The sequence below is a fragment of the Thalassophryne amazonica genome, chromosome 18 (assembly GCF_902500255.1).
Source record: "Thalassophryne amazonica chromosome 18, fThaAma1.1, whole genome shotgun sequence".
Lineage (NCBI taxonomy): Eukaryota > Metazoa > Chordata > Actinopteri > Batrachoidiformes > Batrachoididae > Thalassophryne > Thalassophryne amazonica.
The window spans coordinates 1,602,279-1,623,775 of NC_047120.1; the positions used below are offsets into that span (position 1 = coordinate 1,602,279).

Consider the following 21,497-nt stretch of genomic DNA (forward strand, 5'->3'; position numbering starts at 1 on the left):
TGACATGATGTAAACTGTTACTTTTTAAAACCTGATTAAGTCAACCAATAATTTGCATCATTTTTACGACAGTTAGAGCAACTTTAACTTTTGACCCCTGTACAAACTGAAACTGACCTTTGTCACCAGTCTTGCTCCTTTTGCCTCATAACATTCAGTCACAGATTGTCCAAACTACACATTTTGGAATCTTTATGATCAGGCAAACAATGTTATGTAGTTTTCTGGAGCATCTTTTAATTTTGACCCCTGTGTAATTCTTCAGTTGACCCCTACCTGGCTGCCTATTGAAAATTCAAGTGGCCAATCAGTTTTTTCAAAGAGTTCATGTCTATGGATCATTTGTGCCCAATTTCATGCTTGTATCACCATTTGCAGGATTCCACTCTAAATATTCTCTTATCTGCGGAACTACTTATGAGATGTAAGATGTTGCTCCTCACTGTTTCTCAGTTGTCCTCAAAAGTATTGGAACACTTGGTATTTCACACATTTTATTTTGTTTATTCCATTTCAAATACATTTTTTTCTAAAATTATCTTCCTTAACTCAAACTGAAAACAAATCTCTACAACTTGATATAAATGAATTAAAAATCTAAAATCCAGCTTCCTGATGACGTGGCGTAGAGGAGGGTTTTCTTAAAAAGAAGACCTGAAAGTTCAGCTATAATCTGACTTAACATAAATAAACTGGCAATAAAACTGATTATTTACAGGTTTTATCAAGTTTTACAGATTTGCTTTCAGTTTGAGGAAGATGATTTTAGATTTTCTTTATTTTTTGTTGTATTTAAAATGGCATAAACAAATTAAAATGTGTGAAATTCCAAGTGTTCCAATACTTTTGGAGGGCACAGTATCCTAACCTTATGATGAGTGCAAAATGACTGTGGTATACAGTTACAGTAGTCATATCGTATATCATAGTGATATGACAATATTGAGATATGATAATTTGGCCATATTGTACAGCCCTACTGTCAACTAGCTGAAACTTTGAATATTAATTTACATCTACATTAAAAAATGCTTAAAGTGGCAAAGCGGTTAAGAAGGCTGTAAGTAGTCAAGCCACTGCTCCTCCACGTCAAAAGGAGTCAGTTGAGGTGGCTCGGGCATCTTTTCCGGATGCCCCCTGGACGCCTCACTGGAGAGGTGTTCCGGGCACGTCCCATCGGGAGGAGGCCCCGGGGAAGACCCAGGACATGCTGGAGGGACTACATCTCTCGGCTGGCTTGGGAACGCCTTGGGGTTCCCCCAGAGGAGCTGGGGGAGGTGTGTGGATCGGGAGGTCTGGGCGGCTTTGGTTGAGCTGCTGCCCCTGCGACCCGACTCCGCATAAAGCGGAAGAAAATGGATGGATTATCGCAAAGCGTTCTTTGTTTACGACATCATGTAAGTTTTATAAGTCCGCTGACACTGATCTGTGTGCTTCCTCGGATCCGCAGAGTTTCGTGGAGGAAAAATGCCACTCAAAGCGTAGCTGTTACGACAGTTGTCGTAAAGCAGGACTGGTTGGTTGCTGCGGTGACGCTGTGTAGCTCCTATGCAACGCTTAAGCTAAACTTAGCATGTGGACATCCCAAACTTTTAGAGCTTTCAAAAGAAGATTTGTGCAGCATGTCTGTCACGGAGCGACGTCACACAGAGAGACGATGGCGAGAAAGACGTTTTGAAAAAAGGACAAGAATCCGTGGAATTGTCAATGGTAAATGGACTGCATTTATATAGCGCTTTTCCATCTGCATCAGAAGCTCAAAGCACTTTACAATTATGCCTCACATTCACCCCGATGTCAGGGTGCTGCCATACAAGGCGCTCACTACACACCGGGAGCAATAGGGGATTAAAGGTCTTGCCCAAGTGCCCTTAGTGATTTTCCAGTCAGGCGGGGATTTGAACCCATGATCTTCTCAAGCCGAACACCTTAACCACTAGACCACTGACAGTTCAAATAAAAAGGTTGAATATAGGATCATCTAAATATCCACTAATTTTGAGATTTGTTCTTCCAGGAGATGCTGAAAAAGTATCATTACATAAAAATTTAATTCTGGGGCCCCACAGGGCCCTAGACCCCGGCTCCTGGGGGGCTGCCCACCCCGACCCCCTGCAAATTTTCCTTGGATTTCACAATTTTCATTTCACAGCCCTGATTAAAATATCCTCTCCAGCAATAGAAATGCCTTCAGTAGTGCTTGTTTTTGTAAATCGACAAAAAAAACAAACAAAAAAACTTGTGCAACCAAGAGGAAGACATACGTGGAGACAGGGCATCCTGGTCTTATTCCCCTTTCAGAGAATCTAGTGGTAGTGCCATTTATTAATTTAACCAACCGATTCCCATTTGCATAGAGTGTTTTAACAGCATCACAAAAGCATCCTCCAAAACCTAACTTTTCAAGACAGTCAAAGATAAATGGGTGCTCGACAGTGTCAGCTGCCTTAAAGGAGTCAAGAAATAAGAAAACTATCAATCAGTTTGGAATAATCTATTAAGTCAAAAATTAGTCTTAGGTAATTTGTGATGCATCTGTTTTTCATAAACCCTGATTGATTTTCATCTATAACTGTGTGAAGAACTCTCTAATCTTTTAGCTAACACTGTTGCTAAAATCTTGTAATCATTGTTTAGCAGACTGATTGTTCTCCAGTTGTCTATTAGCGTATCTTTCTGAATCTGTTACGGTTAGGGGTTATGGCTGCTAACTGGAACCAGGACTAAGGCGGACGGAGTAGAACCCCAGGATGCAGTTCAGCTCAGAGAGGGTGGCCTTAAAGCGCAGTTTTACTAAACACAAATGAGAATTAACAGTCAAGGGTGGAGACAAAACAGGTGGAGAAAATCCTTTTCAGAAACTGGTGCAGCTAAACTGAAGGATCATCATACCAGAGTGGTGAAGCTACAGAGTCTTCTCAGGCCTGGCGGCAGAAAAAAAATATTAAGGGGGCGATGAGTTTATCACAGGGGGCGCAAAAAAAAAAGTGCGCACTGGAGGGGGCGTGCCTCTCAGCGTGTGTAATGAATTGGGTGCGCTCCTAGAAAGCTTGTGCATTTAGGCTACACTGTTGTAAGAGACTGTCTGAGTAAGAGGAAAGAGTGATGACTATTTTTTAATTATTATTTGAACGTATAGACCCTCGGTCAAGTGATCTCCTGCATACCACAAAACCAGACCAACAACTGATCTGAGAAACGACACAGTAGATTAACCCCACATACAGCCCTCCATCACAAGCGCAAACACAGCGCAATTAGGCATGACAGTCACACAACGGGTCAAAGACAAACCTTTCATATACAGTGGTCCCTCATTTATCACGGGAGTTACGTTGTAAAAATAGCCCGCAATAGGCGAAATCCGTGAAGTAGACAGTGTTATTTTTTTACAATTATAGACGTTTTAAGGCTGTAAAACCCCTCACTACACACTTTACTCAAACACGCATTAACATTCTCACTTTTCTCTCGTGTGTAAACACTAAGTTCAAACCTTAGTATAAAAATAAGACCAACCTGTTTTCAGGCCCAAACATTTGTTTGAGAAATAAAAACAGAACATTTTCCTATAAATAATTATGATGGCTTTTAGAACTAACAAATTTAATTTTAACGATCAACCTACGAGGTTGGAAACATAAGAAATTATTAATAGTGACTGACCAGTATTTCACAGTTCCTCTGATCGCGCCTCTTCATTGTGGCGCCGCTCTGCTGAAGGCCTCGCTGCAGGTGTCTTTTTCTGAGTGAAGAACACAGCTATGGGTAGTTGTTGGTGCTCTTTTTTCTTCTGGGCGAGAAGATTCTTATAAACCAGGGGTAGGCAACCTGTTCCAGAAAGAGCCATGAGGGTGCAGGTTTTGAGTTAACATCACTTTGAGCAGATGGAATCAGTTAATCAGTGAAATCACCTGGTGGAGTCAGTGGCTGCAAAGAAAACCTGCACCCTCATGGCTCTTTCTGGAACAGGTTGCCCACCCCTGTTATAAACAGACACGCAGAACACAATGTGCGTACTCTCCCTTCGCGGTGCCACAACAGGTGTCCCCTCATCTCGACAGAACACCGGCCTGCTTGATAAGGACACAGAGCACAATGCGCTGTTTAAAAAAAAAAAAAAGCATGCAAAATTGGACTTAAAAAAAAAAATCCACAAAACTGCGAGGTGCTATATTTTCCAGTATTTTTTTTTATTTTTGATAACTCTCACATCCGAGGGGGCGAGGTTGATGACGTGAGGGGGCGTCGCCCCCAAACACCCCCTCGTGGCGCCGGGTCTGAGTCTTCTGAAGACGGGAGAGTTTCAAACAGACAAAAATAACCAAGGAGTCTCTTCTTCAAAGAGGGTGAGCTCAACGGGAGCAGAGTTCCTTCCTTCAAGACAGGTGAGTGTCAATACCAACAGGGATCAAACTTAGTGTTCTTTCTTCATGGAGGCAAGTGTCAACACAAACAGAATTAAACTTGAATTTTCTTCTTCATAAAAGCTGTCTTCAGCGGTGGGAAGTAACTCAGGAATCTTCTTGATCAAAAGTGACAAACTGGAGAAGCTGCTTCAAAGTAAAACCTCAGAGTGTGTACAACACAGGAGTGGAATACAAACTCAAAGACAAGATTTAACCAAAGCCTTTTCTTCTTACGGAGTGGCTATACGCCCAACCGTTGGGTCAATAAAGTAAATATGCGAACATATTCACCCAACCACAACCGACCAATGAGCACGCTTGTAAGCTCACTTCCGGTTTCAAAGCAGGAGGGAAAAAAGGTGGATATTTTTTCACCGGCTCCAGGAGGGTTCGCACCCCACGGAGGGGCTGTGATCTAAAGCGGTTCTGTTTGGTTCATCACACCCAGGGAACGATGTCAAACTAACACCATCTTACAGCCAACAAGCAGCATTTTGTTCTAAAACTGTTTCGTCATCGTTAACAGGCTTCCGTTCAAAATGCTTATGAAGTTTGTCTGTTTCGATCCACTGCCGTGTTTTCACAGTAATTAAAGACGATGCCGTTAAATGTGTCAAACATACACCACAATAGTAAGTCCCTTTGGCTGCTCCCTTGTTTTGCACTCGGGGTCGCCACAGCAAATCCAAGGTGGATCTGCATGTTGAATTGGCACAGGTTTTACACCGGATGCCAAACATACGCCACAATAGAGCCTTAAAAAGTGGTGTAAAAAAAACATAATTTACATGCACAAAATGTGTCAAATACATGATCACGGTTGAGTGAATAAGACATATTTATCTGCCCAACGGTTGGGCGTATAGCCTTTGCCTTCTTAACCAAACATTCAAAGCCAGAGATCAGCATTAACTCAGAAAATCTTTTCTTCTTAATAATGAGCTCAACTCCAGAGTGCAAAACCAAAATCATACTCAATAACAAAAACTGGCAAACTGGAAACACTCTGGAAATGAAGATGTCACATCACCCATTCAAACATGCATAAATCCAATGAACCCACAACTAAAACCAAACAGGAGTCACTGTATATAGTCAGCGTTAATTGCTGCAGACGGACACTCAAGCAGGTGCACTTAGAGACTGATGATGTGTAGGGAATTTAAGAGAACACCAAAGGGCAGTAAACATTCAGACCTCACCTGAAACAGAAGATAATAAAAGGGAACACCAGATGGCAGCAGATAGCCAGACATTGCTAGAAACTGAAGGAAATAAAGAGACAAATGCAGAGACGACTTGACAAGATAAAGGCGAAAAGACAAGATGTTATAACCTAACAATGAGACAAGAGCTGAAAGAAGATACGAGGAGATATTCTGGGGTTAACTGTGAGGACACAAACAGGTGAGTGCAGAAATAAGATAAGAGTAGATAGGAGCTGGGGACAGATGTGAGAAGCAGAGACAAAGAGGAGACAAGAGACTAAAACCCCAACACTGACAGAACCACAACAGAGGCTTCGGTATGAAAGAAATTACACTTTGAGTCATACTGGCAGGAAGAGTCATATTTGTAAAACTTTCTACATAAACCTTATTTAGAAATGGTGCTAATAATTCTGGAAAAAGTTTATAAAACTCTGATGTATTTCTAATCATTGCTGGGCGATTTGTTATTTTTTAAATGACAAATAGCATCTGCTACTTCTTGTACAGTAATTAAAGAATCACAAGTTGATTTGTCCTCTTCACTAATTGTATCAAGACTGGTTAAATAAATACAAAAAGTAAACATTGCATCCTTACTAAATTTAGTTTTGTATAATTCATAAGAAAATTTATAACAGAATTTTGATATGTCCTTTTTATTATTTGTAACCATTCAGTTTAATTCCAATGAACTTGGGACTTTGTGTAAAATGTAAATAAAAACAGAATACAATGATTTCAAAATGAGCAAATATTTGCACAAAAACAATAAGGTTTATCAGTTTGAACATTAAATGTCTTTGTTGTGTATTCAATTGAATATATGTTGAAGAGGATAATTTTAAATGCTCTTGTTCATTTGGGCTATTCTGGAGGTAAACTTGTTTAGTGCCGTAATTTCAGATAGACAGTGGAAAAAAAAACAAAAAAAAACACTTGGGAGTATTTTAATCTTTTCAACAGAAAAATGTTGACTGTGTTGGACTCCTCCAAGACGCGACGTTCTGATTGGCTGATTTGTCTGAGCCAATCACTGTGCTGCTTGGACGGAGGTGACAGTCTGCTCGCTGATGTTCTCTGTTCTTCTCCAACATTTAAAATTAATCTTTTATTCTCCTTATTTATCCGAGTCCGTGGAGCGGACCATTTCAGCAGGTAACACACTTTATTTGTTTGGCTCATGGCTCATAGTTGCTTAGGACAGAGGAGTTTAGCAGGACGTTAGCAGCAGGGCTATTTTGCAGCTGGTTAGCATAGCAGCTAAACAGATCAGAGTTTATTTCTGTTTTCTAAATCTATGAACTGTTTCTAATATGTTCACTGCAGTGGCTCGTGGCCGTAAAGTCAGCAGCAAAACGCGCTTTAAAGAAAACTCCTTTAATCGGAAGATTATTTTTCAAAAGGACAAAAGCGCGTTCACAGAGACGCGCGCGCCCTCGATAGACTGTGCCCGATTGGCGCGTGCAGAACCCTCATACATTCGGAAAGACCCGGAAAAAAACAGACTTAAGTGGGGGAAAAGACTGCAGTGGTGGTGTCCAAGTGGTTTCGGTACGGAAGGTTCCCGGTTCAATTCCCACCGCTGCCACATTTGTCCATGTAATGTGGAGTTGCATCAGGAAGGGCATCCGGTGTAAAACGTGCCAAAACAACAAGCAGATCCACCTTGGATTTGCTGTGGTGACCCTGAGTGCAAACAAGGGAGCAGCTGAAGGGTCTTACTTACTTTTTGCTTTCAAAGAGTTACAGTTACTTTTTGGCAGCAGAATGGCAGGTGGAACACTTATATTGAAGAGCGTGCGCTTGCATGGAGTCCCTGGCTTCTCCACTCCACAGTGAGACAAAACTGAAAAAAAGTTCCACACTAGAAAAAAAAATAGTTTGAAAACAGCTCGACTAATGCTGTGTTTACAATTTATTTGGGCTTGAATCAGCAGGTGCCGTTCTGGTGATGACGTAGCAATAATATGGCCACGGCTGAGGGCTGAAATAGAGTGCAGGCTTCAGACAGCTGTAGTTTGTCCTTCACCTGCACACTTATCATCGTCTTTTATTGTTCAGGATTTTTTAAAATATCAACATTTCATCATTTTAGTGATTATTTGTCCACATTTTTTGGTATCAACTACACTTTAAAGAATCCGTGTTGCTGAAAATGAAAATTCTGTGTAAATGAAATTGCTCAGCTGAGGCTAGCTGCCTTATTTCTCAAATTCTTTCATCCATTCATGTTCGGGACTTGTTTATTCCACTGAAGTGATGTGGAGGCTGGAGCCTATCCCAGCAGTCATAGTGTGTGAGGTGGGCTTCACCCTGGACAGGACAGCTGTCTATCACAGGACCACACACTCTGACAGACGGACACATTCACACCTACGAGTACAGACAATTTAAAGTTTACAATTCATCACACCTGCATGTCTTTGAATGTGGGAGGAAGCCCAAACTCTTGGAGGGAACTCACACAAACATGGGGAGAACATGCAAACTCCACACAGAAAGGTCCCGGGTGGGATGCGATCCCATGACCTTCTTGTGTGGTAACAGTGCTAACCACTGAGCCACTGTGCTGCTCTAACTTTTCCAAACAAATTTAAAAATGAACGTTCATGTTAAGCTGAAATTTCACCAATAACCTTTGGTAAATAACAATATAACTTAATAACAAGGGCTCGTGGCATGAGAACATGTACAGATTTTGTCCACCACAGGATAGAAAATGAAGTACCTTGAAATATGTAATATACCATTTTAAAGGGTACTGTCTGAAGTATTAACATGTGAAGTTTCAGAGCTTAACACATGTTCAGTGTAGAGACACAACTGAAGAAACAATCAGAGCACCTTGTCATGGGCAAAAATTGCATTTTTTAAGTTTCTTGGACCATACTTTGACTAGTCTACTTCCTTAAAACTAATACTTTTCCAGTGGCATGTCCGTATTTACGGTCCAGTACTTGATACACAAACTTGAGGTACACCAAAGAATGCTACTGAGCCAATCCAATATCTGTATCAGCTTCCAATACCAACGTAATTCAAGTATCGAAAAATACCGATACAACCTACAACATTTTCTGTCTGCTTTGTTTGCGGTCGAGCGTGAGGAGGGGAGGGGGAGGTTTCTGAAGCTGAGCTGTTTGAGAGAGCTCTCTTCCGCAGTGTTCTTAGCCGTGGGTAGCGGCAAATTTCTGGCCAGCTCTCGGGTTCAAATTGTCTGTGCCTTCGAGCACGGATTTTCCAAAAAATGAACTGAATTGTTGCTGAAAATGTGTGCTGAAAAGTCAGCTGCTTCAGTATCCTGAGGCTGTGAAACACTATGAAATGCAGCTCAGAGCTCAGTAGGGTTAGGTATCGAGAACTGGTTCTTTTCGGGTGTCATTAAGAAATGATTCGATCCACGGATATCAATAATCTTTTTGCTTAACGACTCCCTTATCGGTCCTTCAGAGCGGCCGTTGTTTTTCAGGGTGTTTGTCGGGAAAATGATCATTCCTCTACTTTGGTTACAGACCCTGCAGTGGCTCTGTAATCAACCCTTTCTGCAGCGCGACTCCACTTTGAAGCGTGAACCAATGAAGCACTGGTGCTTCATTTCATTGGAACAGCTCCAAACGCTGCGTGGCTCTCTGCCGAGACAGAGTCTGGTCAGAATTAATAACAGAGTCATTCGCCGGTTTAAATAAAATGACACCTCTTTCCAAACGTTGTAATCCAGACAATGAACTACAATCCACTAAAATGTTTTTTTTTCCTCCCAAAATGAGACGTCCTGCATTCTTCATGAATTACATCCTGACGTGCAGCACAGCCAGCTGCAAGAGGTCACCTCAGATGTATGGAAAGACATTCATGCCAGTAATGTCTGACATGAAATGTTTTTGACAAAAAATACAGATTTTGTTTTTTTCTATTTATGCCAAGAGATCAAGGATCCACCAGAGTTTAAGGATCCAATGACCAATTTCATATTTATTTACTTTTAAGACTCAATAAAATGTTGTTGACATAGAAAACCTGTCAAGCCTTTTTTTTAGTACACAGAAAATTCACAAGCAGTATCGATAAGGGAGTCAATAAGGAATTGGATCGATAAACGGAATTGATAATGGTTTCGATAATGATAAAATCTTATCAATGCTCAGCTGACGAGGACAGTCGAACACAGATTCAGTCCATTGAAAGGGAAAACATTTCCATCAAAATCCTTCAGTATTAATTCAGAGTTTTTGCGTGAGCGTTGTTGATGATCACTCATCTTCAACCGCTTATCGGGTCACTGGCGCAACAGCTCCAGCAGGGGACCCCAGACTTCTCTTTCCCGAGCCACATTGACCCCCTCTGACTGGGGGATCCCTTGGCATTCTCAGGCCAGTGTGGAGCGAAAATCTCTTCATCTAGTTGTGGGTCTTCCCTGGGGTCTCCTCCCAGATGGACGTGCCTGGAACACCTCCCTAGAGAGGCGCCCAGGGAGCATCCTTACCAGATGTCCAAACCACCTCAGCTGGCTCCTTTCAACGTAAAGGAGCAGCTGCTCTACTCTGAGTTCCCCACGGATGACCAAGCTTCTCACCTCATCTCTAAAGCCCCTTTCACACCGGGGGTGCTCCCGGTTGCTCCCAGTTGCGCCGTGCGTCAATAAGACGACGCCGCTTGGAAGCAACTCAGTGCCGAGACGATGCAGCTTGGCGCCACAACAGCGCGAGGGGTGCGAAGGAGGAAGCAAGTCGGGTGCTGAAAAATTAAACCTGTTTAATTTTTTTGGCGTTCTGTGCTCGACGCAGAAAGGAAGTGGTTCCAGCGCAAGTCGGGGCAAAGAGGCGTAACTCGGGGCAATGAGGCGTTACCCGGCGTGACTCGGAAGCCAATTTATGATTCCTGCTGTGTTCCATTGTTCCCGCAGTATAAATCACGCAGGATTGTTTTTATACCGTGTACTTAAAGGAGTAAAAATTACAGGCTGAAAAAAAAAAAGACCACAGAAAACATGCAGACTGATTGTCAGAAATATCCAGTAAAAAGTCAGGAAATCTCTAGTCCACTCACGGATGTTTAACGCGCGCACATGTGAACAATTAAAAGAAAAAAAAAAGTCTGGCTGCAGGCATTAGTTCCTTCTTCTCTGCTCAAACTCTCACATCACAGTTAAAAAAAAAAAAAGGACATACGTCCTGAGACAGGACATGTCAACATCAAGTAGAACTCCAGACATCTCCGCATTTGCTTGACGGTTCGTGCGCGCGCATCTCGCGGTCAAGGGAGGAAAGATAAACTATAACAGAACTCAGAGTGCAGCCCTGCAGCTCAGCACAACAGCAAGAAGAAGAGAAGTCAAAGTGCACAGTCTGTCTGCAGCCAAACTGTGCACTCTGACTTCTCTGTGCAGAGAACCTGCAGGCTGCATTCTCACCTCCTCTGCCCCCTGCTGTGCGCACCTGACGCAGAAATTCCTGCGTCGTCATGACACCACAGGAAGCAACTGGGAGCAGCCCCGGTGTGAAAGGAGCTTAAGGCAGACACCAGCCACCTTCCTAAGGAAGCCCATTTTCACCACTTGTATCCGCGATCTAGTTATTTTGGTCCTGACCCAACCCTTATGACCATAGGTGAGAGTAGGAATGAAGATTGACCAGTAGATCAAAAGCTTCACCTTTTGGCTCAGCTCCCTTTTCATCACAACAGTACGGTAGAGTGAATGCAATACCACCCCTGCTGTGCCGATTCACCAGCCAGTCTCATGCTCCATTGTCTCCTCACTCGTGAAAAAGACCTTGAGGTACTTGAACTCCTTCACTTGGGGTAAGACTGCATTCCCTACCCTGTGTAGGCAATCCATCAGTTTCCTACTGAGAACCATGGCCTCGCATTTAGAGGTGCTGATCCTCATCCCAGCCGGTTCCCACTCAGCTGTGAACCAATCCAGTGAGTGTTGGAGGTTATAGGCTGATGAAGCCAACAGGACCACATCATCTGCAAAAAGCAGTGATGCGGCCCTGAGCCCACCAAACTGGAAACCCTCCTCCCCCCGACAACACCTCTATATCCTGTACATGAAAATCACAAACAAGCTTGGTGACATGGCGCAGCTCTGGCGGAAGCCAACCCCCACCGGAAATGAGTCTGACTTACTCCCAAGCTCCCGAACACAGTTCTCACTTTGTGAGTACAGAGAAGGGACCCCCTCACTCCATACTCCCGCAGCACCTCCCACAGTATCTCCCGGTGTACCTGATCAGATGCCTTCTCCAAGTCCACAGAACACATGGAGACTGGATGGGCATACTCCCAGGCACCCTCCAGGATCCTTGTGAGTGAAGAGCTTGTCAGTTGTTCCACAACTAGGATGGAACCGTCATTGTTCCTCTTCAGTCAGAGGTTCGACTATCGGCCGAACCCTTCTTTCCAGCACTCTGGAGTAGACTTGACTAGGGAGGCTGAGTCGTGTGATGCCTCAGGTAATTGGCGCACACTCTCTGGTCCCCTTTTTTAAATATAGGGACCACCACCCCAGTTTGGCACTGTGCCACACCTCAGCACAATGTTGACGAGACGTGTCATCCAAGACAGTCCCTCCACACCCAGAGCCTTCAGCATTTTTGGACAGATCTCATCAACCACCAAGGCCTTGCCACTGCAGAGTTGTTTGATTACCTCAGTGACTTCCACCAGGGATATTGATGATAATCCTCCATCAGCTTCCAGCTCGGCCCCTACTATACATTGTCCTTGACATCCCTACTTGCTCCTGCCCCCTTCTCAACCGGGGCTCTCTCCATCCTCTCCCATCACCATCACTGCTAAGGATGTGAGAAGAGAATTTAGTTACCTGTGTTCAGAAAAGGCTGCAGGTCCTGATGGCCTCAGTCCTCAGATGCTTAGCGATGAGCTACGTGACATGAAGGTGGAGGCTCCATTGGTGGCCTGGGTCACCAGCTACCTCAGAGCAGGGCTGGACTGGGGAAATTTTTCAGGCCGGCATTTTTAACCAAGACCAGGCCACCACCGGGTATCGAAGGGGAAAAAAATTAAGCCTGCTGTGACAGTGTTTTTTTTTTTTTTTTGGGTCCCTTAACCGATCAATGTGCACCAGGAGACATATACATTTTAACACTATAAGAAGCATTATGAAAGTTCTCCCGAAATACAGTTATCATAGGCTTATCAAAAGTACAATCTATTGACAGTAGGTCACATTACTTTTTAGACATAATAAGCTGTCATTTCATTCAGCCTTGTTACTTAAATTTAGAAATAGAAATTATATAAAAACATTTGTTATAGAAATACTGTAGGCTATACTATAAATAATATATCATTACTTGTGTGATACAATTCATCATACAACCCCTGGCAAAAATTATGGAATCACCGGCCTCGGAGGATATTCATTCAGTTGTTTAATTTTGTAGAAAAAAAGCAGATCACAGACATGACACAAAACTAAAGTCATTTCAAATGGCAACTTTCTGGCTTTAAGAAACACTATAAGAAATCAAGAAAAAAAATTGTGGCAGTCAGTAACGGTTACTTTTTTTAGACCAAGCAGAGGGAAAAAAAATATGGGCTCACTCAATTCTGAGGAATAAATTATGGAATCACCCTGTAAATTTTCATCCCCAAAATTAACACCTGCATTAAATCAGATCTGCTCGTTAGGCTGCATCTAAAAACGAGTGATCACACCTTGGAGAGCTGTTGCACCAAGTGGACTTACATGAATCATGGCTCTAACACGAGAGATGTCAATTGAAACAAAGGAGAGGATTATCAAACTCATAAAAGACGGTAAATCATCACACAATGTTGCAAAAGATGTTGGTTGTTCACAGTCAGCTGTATCTAAACTCTGGACCAAATACAAATAACATGGGAAGGTTGTTAAAGGCAAACATACTGGTAGACCATGGAAGACATCAAAGCGTCAAGACAGAAAACGTAAAGCAATATGTCTCAAAAAATCGAAAATGCACAACAAAACAAATGAGGAACGAATGGGAGGAAACTGGAGTCAATGTCTGTGACCGAACTGTAAGAAACTGCCTAAAGGAAATGGGATTTACATACAGAAAAGCTAAACGAAAGCCATCATTAACACCTAAACAGAAAAAAACAAGGTTACAATGGGCTAAGGAAAAGCAATCGTGGACTGTGGATGACTGGATTAAAGTCATATTCAGTGATGAGTCTCGAATCTGCATTGGGCAAGGTGATGATGCTAGAACTTTTGTTTGGTGCCGGTCCAGTGAGATTTATAAAGATGACAGCCTGAAGAGAACATGTAAATTTCCACAGTCATTGATGATATGGGGCTGCATGTCAGGTAAAGGCACTGGGGAGATGGCTGTCATTACATCATCAATAAATGCACAAGTTTACATTGATATTTTGGACACTTTTGTTATCCCATCAATTGAAAGGATGTTTGGGGATGATGAAATCATTTTTCCAGATGATAATGCATCTTGCCATAGAGCAAAAACTGTGAAAACATTCCCTGCAAAAAGACACATAGGGTCAATGTCATGGCCTGCAAACAGTCTGGATCTTAATCCAATTGAAAATCTTTGGTGGAAGTTGAAGAAAAGGGTCCATGACAAGGCTCCAACCTGCAAAGCTGATCTGGCAACAGCAATCAGAGAAAGTTGGAGCCAGATTGATGAAGAGTACTGTTTGTCACTCATTAAGTCCATGCCTCAGAGACTGCAAGCTGTTGTTATAAAAGCCAGAGGTGGTGCAACAAAATACTAGTGATGTGTTGGAGCATTCTTTTGTTTTTCATGATTCCATAATTTTTTCCTCAGAATTGAGTGATTCCATATTTTTTTCCCTCTGCTTGGTCTAAAAAAGTAACCGTTACTGACTGCCACAATTTTTTTTCCCTGATTTGTTATAGTGTTTCTTAAAGCCAGAAAGTTGCCATTTGAAATGACTTTAGTTTTGTGTCATGTCTGTGATCTGCTTTTTTTCTACAAAATTAAACAACTGAATGAACATCCTCCGAGGCTGGTGATTCCATAATTTTTGCCAGGGGTTGTATAAAGCAAGAAAAGACTGGATGACTGGACCAGTGACTGGATCCAAAGGTTGAACTTTTGCAACTGCATTACACAAAAAGGCCACAAGATGGAGAGAGTTGTCTATCTCGCTACAAGTAACATCAAGGATTTCTTTTATTACCAATTTGTGTTGCTAATCAACTTAGAGAATGACTCTCAGTTAAAGTAAAGTAAAGTAAAATGTTAGGTATGTGAAATTATGCCAGGACTTGGGAAAATACATTTTAGACAGGGACGCCGTTATACCACGCCACCGCACCGCAGACTGTGCATAACAGCATACTTCGTATGACCGACCCACCACCGTCACACAAATAGAATAAAGAACCAACCTGGCGGCGGCAGCATGGTAGCTAGCCATGCACACCATTTGCACAGGTTACATTGCTAGGCTAGGTTACGTGACTGGCAGAGTTAGCACGAATGAAAATAATATCCAACCTTAATTCATATCTGAGAGACCCAGTTAGACAGCACTTTACTTCAGACCAGAAGATCAGAATGTCTCTCTCACACACAGATGTCTGATTTATGAACAAGTTAGGTTGCTGTTCATCAATTAATAGCTGAAGTTAACCTTCACTTACCGTCATGGCCGTAGTGGTCCCCACCTCATCCACCTGTTGAACTTCTTCTCTGCCACTTGCTGAGGCTGCCTGCCGCAGATGTGGATGCTCCGCGTCCACGCGAAGCAAACATGTCTGTTATTTTAAGACATTTTGCAGCATCTGCTTGAAGGGCTACTCTCTTCTGATCCCTGGCTCTTTCAGCGCCACCTTTCCTGTTCTTGCCACCATTCATATCGCTCATTATCACTCTGTCCAGCACTGGCGCACTGTGTAGCCCAACTGAGGCCCGAGATGGAGGGGTAATTGGCCTGCCCCTCACCTCATTGGTCCAGGCCACAATCAATCATGACTAAAGGGCCGATCTACCAGTTTATGCACCAATAGGAGGGTTTATATACTGGTATCCAGTGTTGCCACAGTTACTTGAAAAAGAAATCCAATTAGTGATTACTGATTACTCCTTGAAGAAGTAACTTAGTTACTTTACTGATTACTCAATTGTAAAAGTAACTAAGTTAGATTACTAGTTACTTTTTAGTTACTTTCCCCAGCTGCCCACAACAACCCTCTGCCACCTCAACATGACAATGATACCTGTTTTGCCAAAACTCACTTTAAAGTCACCCTTTCTTGACTTCAATGAAAATATATACTTGTTTTATGAAAAGTAAAATAAAGACCTCTTTCTTGACCTCATATTTAACTGTTGACAGCACTGTAACAGTAAAACTTGTAATTTCTAACCTACATTGTTAATAAATGTAACTATTAAATTCTTTCTAACATTTTTCTAACATTTAAATTTCCTCTAAACATTTTACTTGTCGAAATTATTATTATTATAAGTAGTATTAGTAGTTGTAGTAAAAAAGGCTTCAAAACTGGACCTTTAATCTAGGGGTGTTGTGAGGGGGGGACATCCCTGCCCCACGCCCCCATTCCATCTGGATTCACCCCTGCTTTGGTGTTTGAGCGCAAAGAATGGATAACATTTATTTATTCAGAAAACATGACCAGATTTACAGGTAAGAAAGTTTTATTGTGTTTTCACATCATGTGGTCCTCAGAGTGTTTAGGTGCATTTGAGTGGAAAATAGTGTTAGTTATTGACGCGTCGCGGAGGATCAGCTGTTTTAACGTACAGATACGGAGCAGCTCAGCTCAGCTCTAAATAAAGGAGTTAAAAAAGCATAAAAATGTCTTTGTAAAGCTCAGTGCAGGTGTGCTGTTATCACCGCGCTTTAAGAGGTGACGAAAAAAAAAAACGCGGATGAAAAGTTCACAGCTCACTTTACTTCGTAAAAAAAAAATCCGCAGGCCATCGGGCCAGCGGGCAAATGCCCGGTGTGCAATCCAGCGGTGCCTCAGAGGGCGCCCACAGTATGTGAGGTTTCAAGATATTATGTCCGACACCATCATGAACAGCACAGGGGCACGACAGGGGACGGTTCTGTCTCCCTTCCTGTTCTCACTCTACACCTCAGAATTCAGGTTCTGGTCTCAGTCCTGCTACCTGCAGATGTTTTTGCATGATTCTGCCATTGTGGGCTGCATCGGCAGTGACCAGGAGGCTGTGTACAGGGGTGTGGTGGACAGGTTTGTGGAGTGGTGTGGACGTGACCACCTGCAGCTCACCATATCTAAGATAATTGAGCTTGTGGTGGACTTCAGAAGATGAAAGACTTGTCCAAACCCACTTACCATTAATGGAGTAATCCAATAAAAAGTATGTTTGCATTTTTAAACATCAATAGTCCAGGGCTAGTGGCACAGTGTCGCTGCGGCAAAGTCTTGACATTTTGCTGAAATGGCGATGAGCTGTGTCTTTCTGTTTTGTTTTATCAACCATTTAAAAAATTTATTTTAATTTAATTTTTTTAAATGTTGGTGGACTGGGTCCCTGCGTGATTTTTATTTTTTTTTTAATTCCTCTTTCTTTACGATTCAGCAGATGTATTTCAGCTGGAGGTTGAACATGCAAGCCTCAACGTCAGTTTTTTATTTTATTTTATTTAAGTTACAGTGTTTGTGAAGCCTTGTGTGTTGGCCAAAAAAGTGAAAATTTAAAATCGAAACACTCAGTGCGACTCTGAGCAAAACACAGAAGAAAGAGTGGACTTGTGCTGAGAGGATCTTCTTTCAGAAACTTTGTCAGTGTGGCTGTGAACAGAGCTGTAGCTGTGTAAGGGGCTCCGCTCACACCGGGCAGAGAGACGGCCGCCGGGCGAGTAGTCACTCCCCATGTAGAGTGGACCGTGTGTATTTTAAAAACAGACAAACACACTGCTTTACTTTGCAGTAGGTCTATTTCTGTCAGGGACTGAGGTGGCGAGGCACAGCGGGCGGATGGACACAAATGCATGACTCAGATGTGGGTTAAGAAAAAGGCTTTATCCAAAAAACAGGTTCAGGTTGATACACAGGGTCACAAACAGGCAGGCGGCAGTACAGACAATCTTGAGGCGGCGGCATGGTCAGTGACAAGCGGAGTTCCAGCACGAGCAAACAGGTGTATGAGAGGAGGCAAAAACGTAGTCAAAAACAAGCAGGGTTCAGGCACAGAGAAGCAGGTTAACAGGCTCAGGCAAAAACGTGGTCAAGGACAAGCAGAGGTCGAGAACGGCAAAAACAGAGACTATGGCAGGGTACAGGTGGCTTGGAACGAGGCAGAATGCACAATGAACTAGCAGTGAGCTGTGGAAGACAAGGGGTTTAAAAGCAGAGGATAATCAGGGTGTGATGAGGTGCAGGAAAGAAGGCGTGGCTGAGTGTGACGAGTGGAGTGACAGGTGGGCGTGTCAGACAAAAGCAGGAAAAAGAGGAATATGACAGTGACAGAACAAATGTTAAACAATTAGGAAATAATGATACCTAGAATACAAATGTGGGAAACCAAATAAACAAAGGCAGAAACAGAACAGAAAATTAAAGGCTGGATCTAAACTAGATGAGAACTCAACATGTGGCAGGAGTGTACAGAAAACCCTGATTTACAAATGTGCTCAAGACAGTGACTGAATAACCAGAAAGTAAAGGATGAAGACTAAACTAGAACAGAACTCAATAAGTGGCTGAAGTGTAACAGATAATCCTCAAAACCTAATGTGATAACACAGTATGACTAAATAAAAAGCAGAGACTAAACTAGAACAGAACTTAACATGGCTGAAGTGTAACAGATCATAAAACCAAGACCAAAGTGGAAGAAACAAAATAAACATTCAGAGCTAAACAGAAGGACCAGGACAGGGAAATGGACGGAGACTGGGGGACAAAACCAGATTCTGGACAGGTCCAGGGCTAAAACCTGACAATTTCAGATTATCAATGTGGACTCTCTTTCTCTTAAAAGGCTATTTTTTACTCTGTGTGTCACGTTGGGAAGGTGTAGCTATTGTTGCTAATTTGATTAGCTCTTATGCTCTAGTCTTCTTCTGTTTTTTTTTTCTGGGGACGTTACAGTGCCACACACTGGCCTGGCATATATACTACAAGGTTATACAAAGCTTTGAGGCACAGAATTTGCCGCAAACATTTTTTGTAATCAAATTATTCAAGTTATTCGATGAATCGTTTCAGCCCTAATTGTTTCCTGTTTTTGTACTCTGGCAAAATAATTTAATTTGGGATAAATAAAGTTGATTTTATCTTAAATGCTGTTGAAATTTCCTTGTTTTGTTAAAAAAGCACTTGGGAAAATTTTGTAAGAAATTGTTAAATTTAATGGGAGCTAATAAATTTGTCCTCATCTCTATGGTTGTGTTTGAAAAACTGTGCATGGTGTTTGTTATAAATCATTTTAAATCACAAATGTGTTATCGACCCTACAAGGTTTGAGTGTTCACTCAAAACACATTTTTTAGTGTTTGACTTGTATGCCATTGTGTTGTTGTCCATCCATATGCAAATACACATGATGTAGTTGACCAGACAAAGTGCAGCTCGCAGCAGACTGCACTCAGCTGTGATTGTTTGTGGCACATTTGTACTTTTTTTTTTACAAATAAGGTGACGATGATCAAACTTTAACAAGTATCAATCATTTCTTCAACTGGACTCAACCTCTGAGTTCTGTGAAAGCATCATCTGGGTCCAGATCAACAATGTGAAACAAAAAAATCTGAACCAAGGAGGCTTGATGTGTTATTCCACAGTATCAGTTCCATCAGTGCAGTAACTTCATGGTGACAGTGCTGCTGGTTTGTCTTCACTCTGACAAATGTTCTTCTTCATATCATTTGCTTCCTTGCAGACATGTTGCAGCAGTTGGTGATTAAAGAAGAAATGCTCCCTGAACAGCAGGAGTTGAATCTGAGTGTCGACCAGAAGGACGTTAAACAGGAACAAGAGGAAGTCTGGACAAGTAACGAGGGACAGCAGCTTCACTGGCTGAACACTGAGAAGACCAAGTTCCGTTTTGCTCGTGTCCCTGTGAAGACTGAAAATGATGATGAAATACCACAGTCATCACAGGTTCTTCAAAACTCAGGTATGAATTGATCAAAACCCTGTGAAACATCTGTTAGTGGGAGCAGGTGTTCCACTGCTATGAATATGGAAAATGAATTCTCCCAACCACATACAGGAAAAAAATTGACCCAGGATGCATTGCGTCAACATTTGAGGCCTCATGTACAAAGACTTGTGTGGATTTTCTACTGAAACATGGTGTACTCCAAAACCCAGAAACTGGCATAATCACAAAAATATCCAGATATATCAAAGTGTGCGTACGCATGAATTCAAGCACGTTCCATTTTCACACCCCTAAAAATGTGCAAATGCATGTAAATTGGCCCTGGGAGCTGGGAATCCCCTGTCCGTCAGATCGGTCAACACGAACACAGAAAAGAAAGTACACAGAGTGGAGCTACAGATGACACGCAGGGATAGTTTATTTTTGTACGATGTCAAATGAAATAAATGTGAACCGGTAAAAAAACGTGTGTGTGTGTGTGAGATGCCACTGTGAGCTCAGAGCAGCGCACACACACTCAAGTATTAAAAAATGAGGTACGCCGACTGACAGTGTGACATTCACAAGATTACATTTGTTTATTGACAAATACTGAACACAGGGAGACAATCGGGGGCCTGTTAAGAAGCTCAGCAGCTCTAGTTTCACCATCAAGAAAAAGACATGAATAATAAAAGCATATTTGAATGCCCACATGCCCAAATGTGCCTGCACAGGTTTTCATTCAGACCAGTTACACAAATAGACTATTTCCTCACTAAACAGCCCCCTGTTGTGCACCATGCCAGCTTCTAGCCTATTCCCAACCCAACGCATTTGTGCATAAAGTATGATTTGAACATTGATGGAATGAAAAAGTTTCAACAAAAACATTCATCGTGTGGTGGTGCATTTATAGCAATATGTGGGCAGTCAGTAGCTCAGTTTACTTGAGGGAAACTGTCTCTCACTGCAAATTGTGCTTTAAATGTTTAATTTGGATGATTGTGTCAATTCAGCTTCAGTTTATTTCATTTACATGGCGCCAAATAACAACAAAGTTACCTCAAGGCACTTCACACAAGTAAGGTCTAACCTTACCAACCCCTAGAGCAAGAACACAGGTGACAGTGGTAAGGAAAAACTCCCTCTGGTGATAATGAGAAAGAAACCTCAAGCAGACCAGACTCAAAGGTTTAACCCTCTGCTTCGGCCATGCTACTGACACATTTTACAATACCAGTATACAGGAAATTTGGGATTCCGTGCTGGTGCACAGGATGGGAGGCCTGCAGAAGAAGACACCCCTCCCATCTCTGGATGGAGCCACACCTTAAACAGAATCAGGCAGCAGAAAGACAACAAATACAGTATAATTTGTCAGCATTTAGTAACAAGAAAAACAAGAAATAATATTAAAAGGGTAGGAAGTATAGTAACATACTCTGCCAGTATGCTAGCCATACGAAAGGGAAAATAAGTGCGTCTTCAGTCTGGACTTGAAAGTCTTTACAGAATCTGTGTGATTGCTGGAGGGAGATCATTCCACAAAGCAGGTGCACGATAAGAGAAAGCTCTGTGTACCGTACGTTTTATTCACCCTAGGGACACAAAGTAGTCCTGCACCCTGAGAACGCAAATCCTGGGCTGGTACATAGGGCATGGATTAAAGTTCTCCGTCACCATGACAGATTTCCATCATTTGGAAAATTTAACCACACATTAACCCCACTCTGCGATAATCAAAGTAGCAGCAATGTCATCGAGGATGGCGCTGCACCGCAGAGGAAGGGGCT

The 21,497-nt window shown here is 42.3% G+C and overlaps 1 protein-coding gene across 1 annotated transcript in view; it reads left to right on the plus strand.

Annotated features, from left to right (window-relative positions):
* LOC117530232 (putative mediator of RNA polymerase II transcription subunit 26) overlaps nucleotides 1-21,497 on the plus strand; it is a 792,446-nt gene that overhangs the window by 267,780 nt on the left and 503,169 nt on the right. The window contains exon 4 of the mRNA XM_034193160.1: nucleotides 19,498-19,734. Coding sequence (XP_034049051.1) covers nucleotides 19,498-19,734 — 237 coding nt within the window. The remainder of the gene's footprint in view (nucleotides 1-19,497; nucleotides 19,735-21,497) is intronic.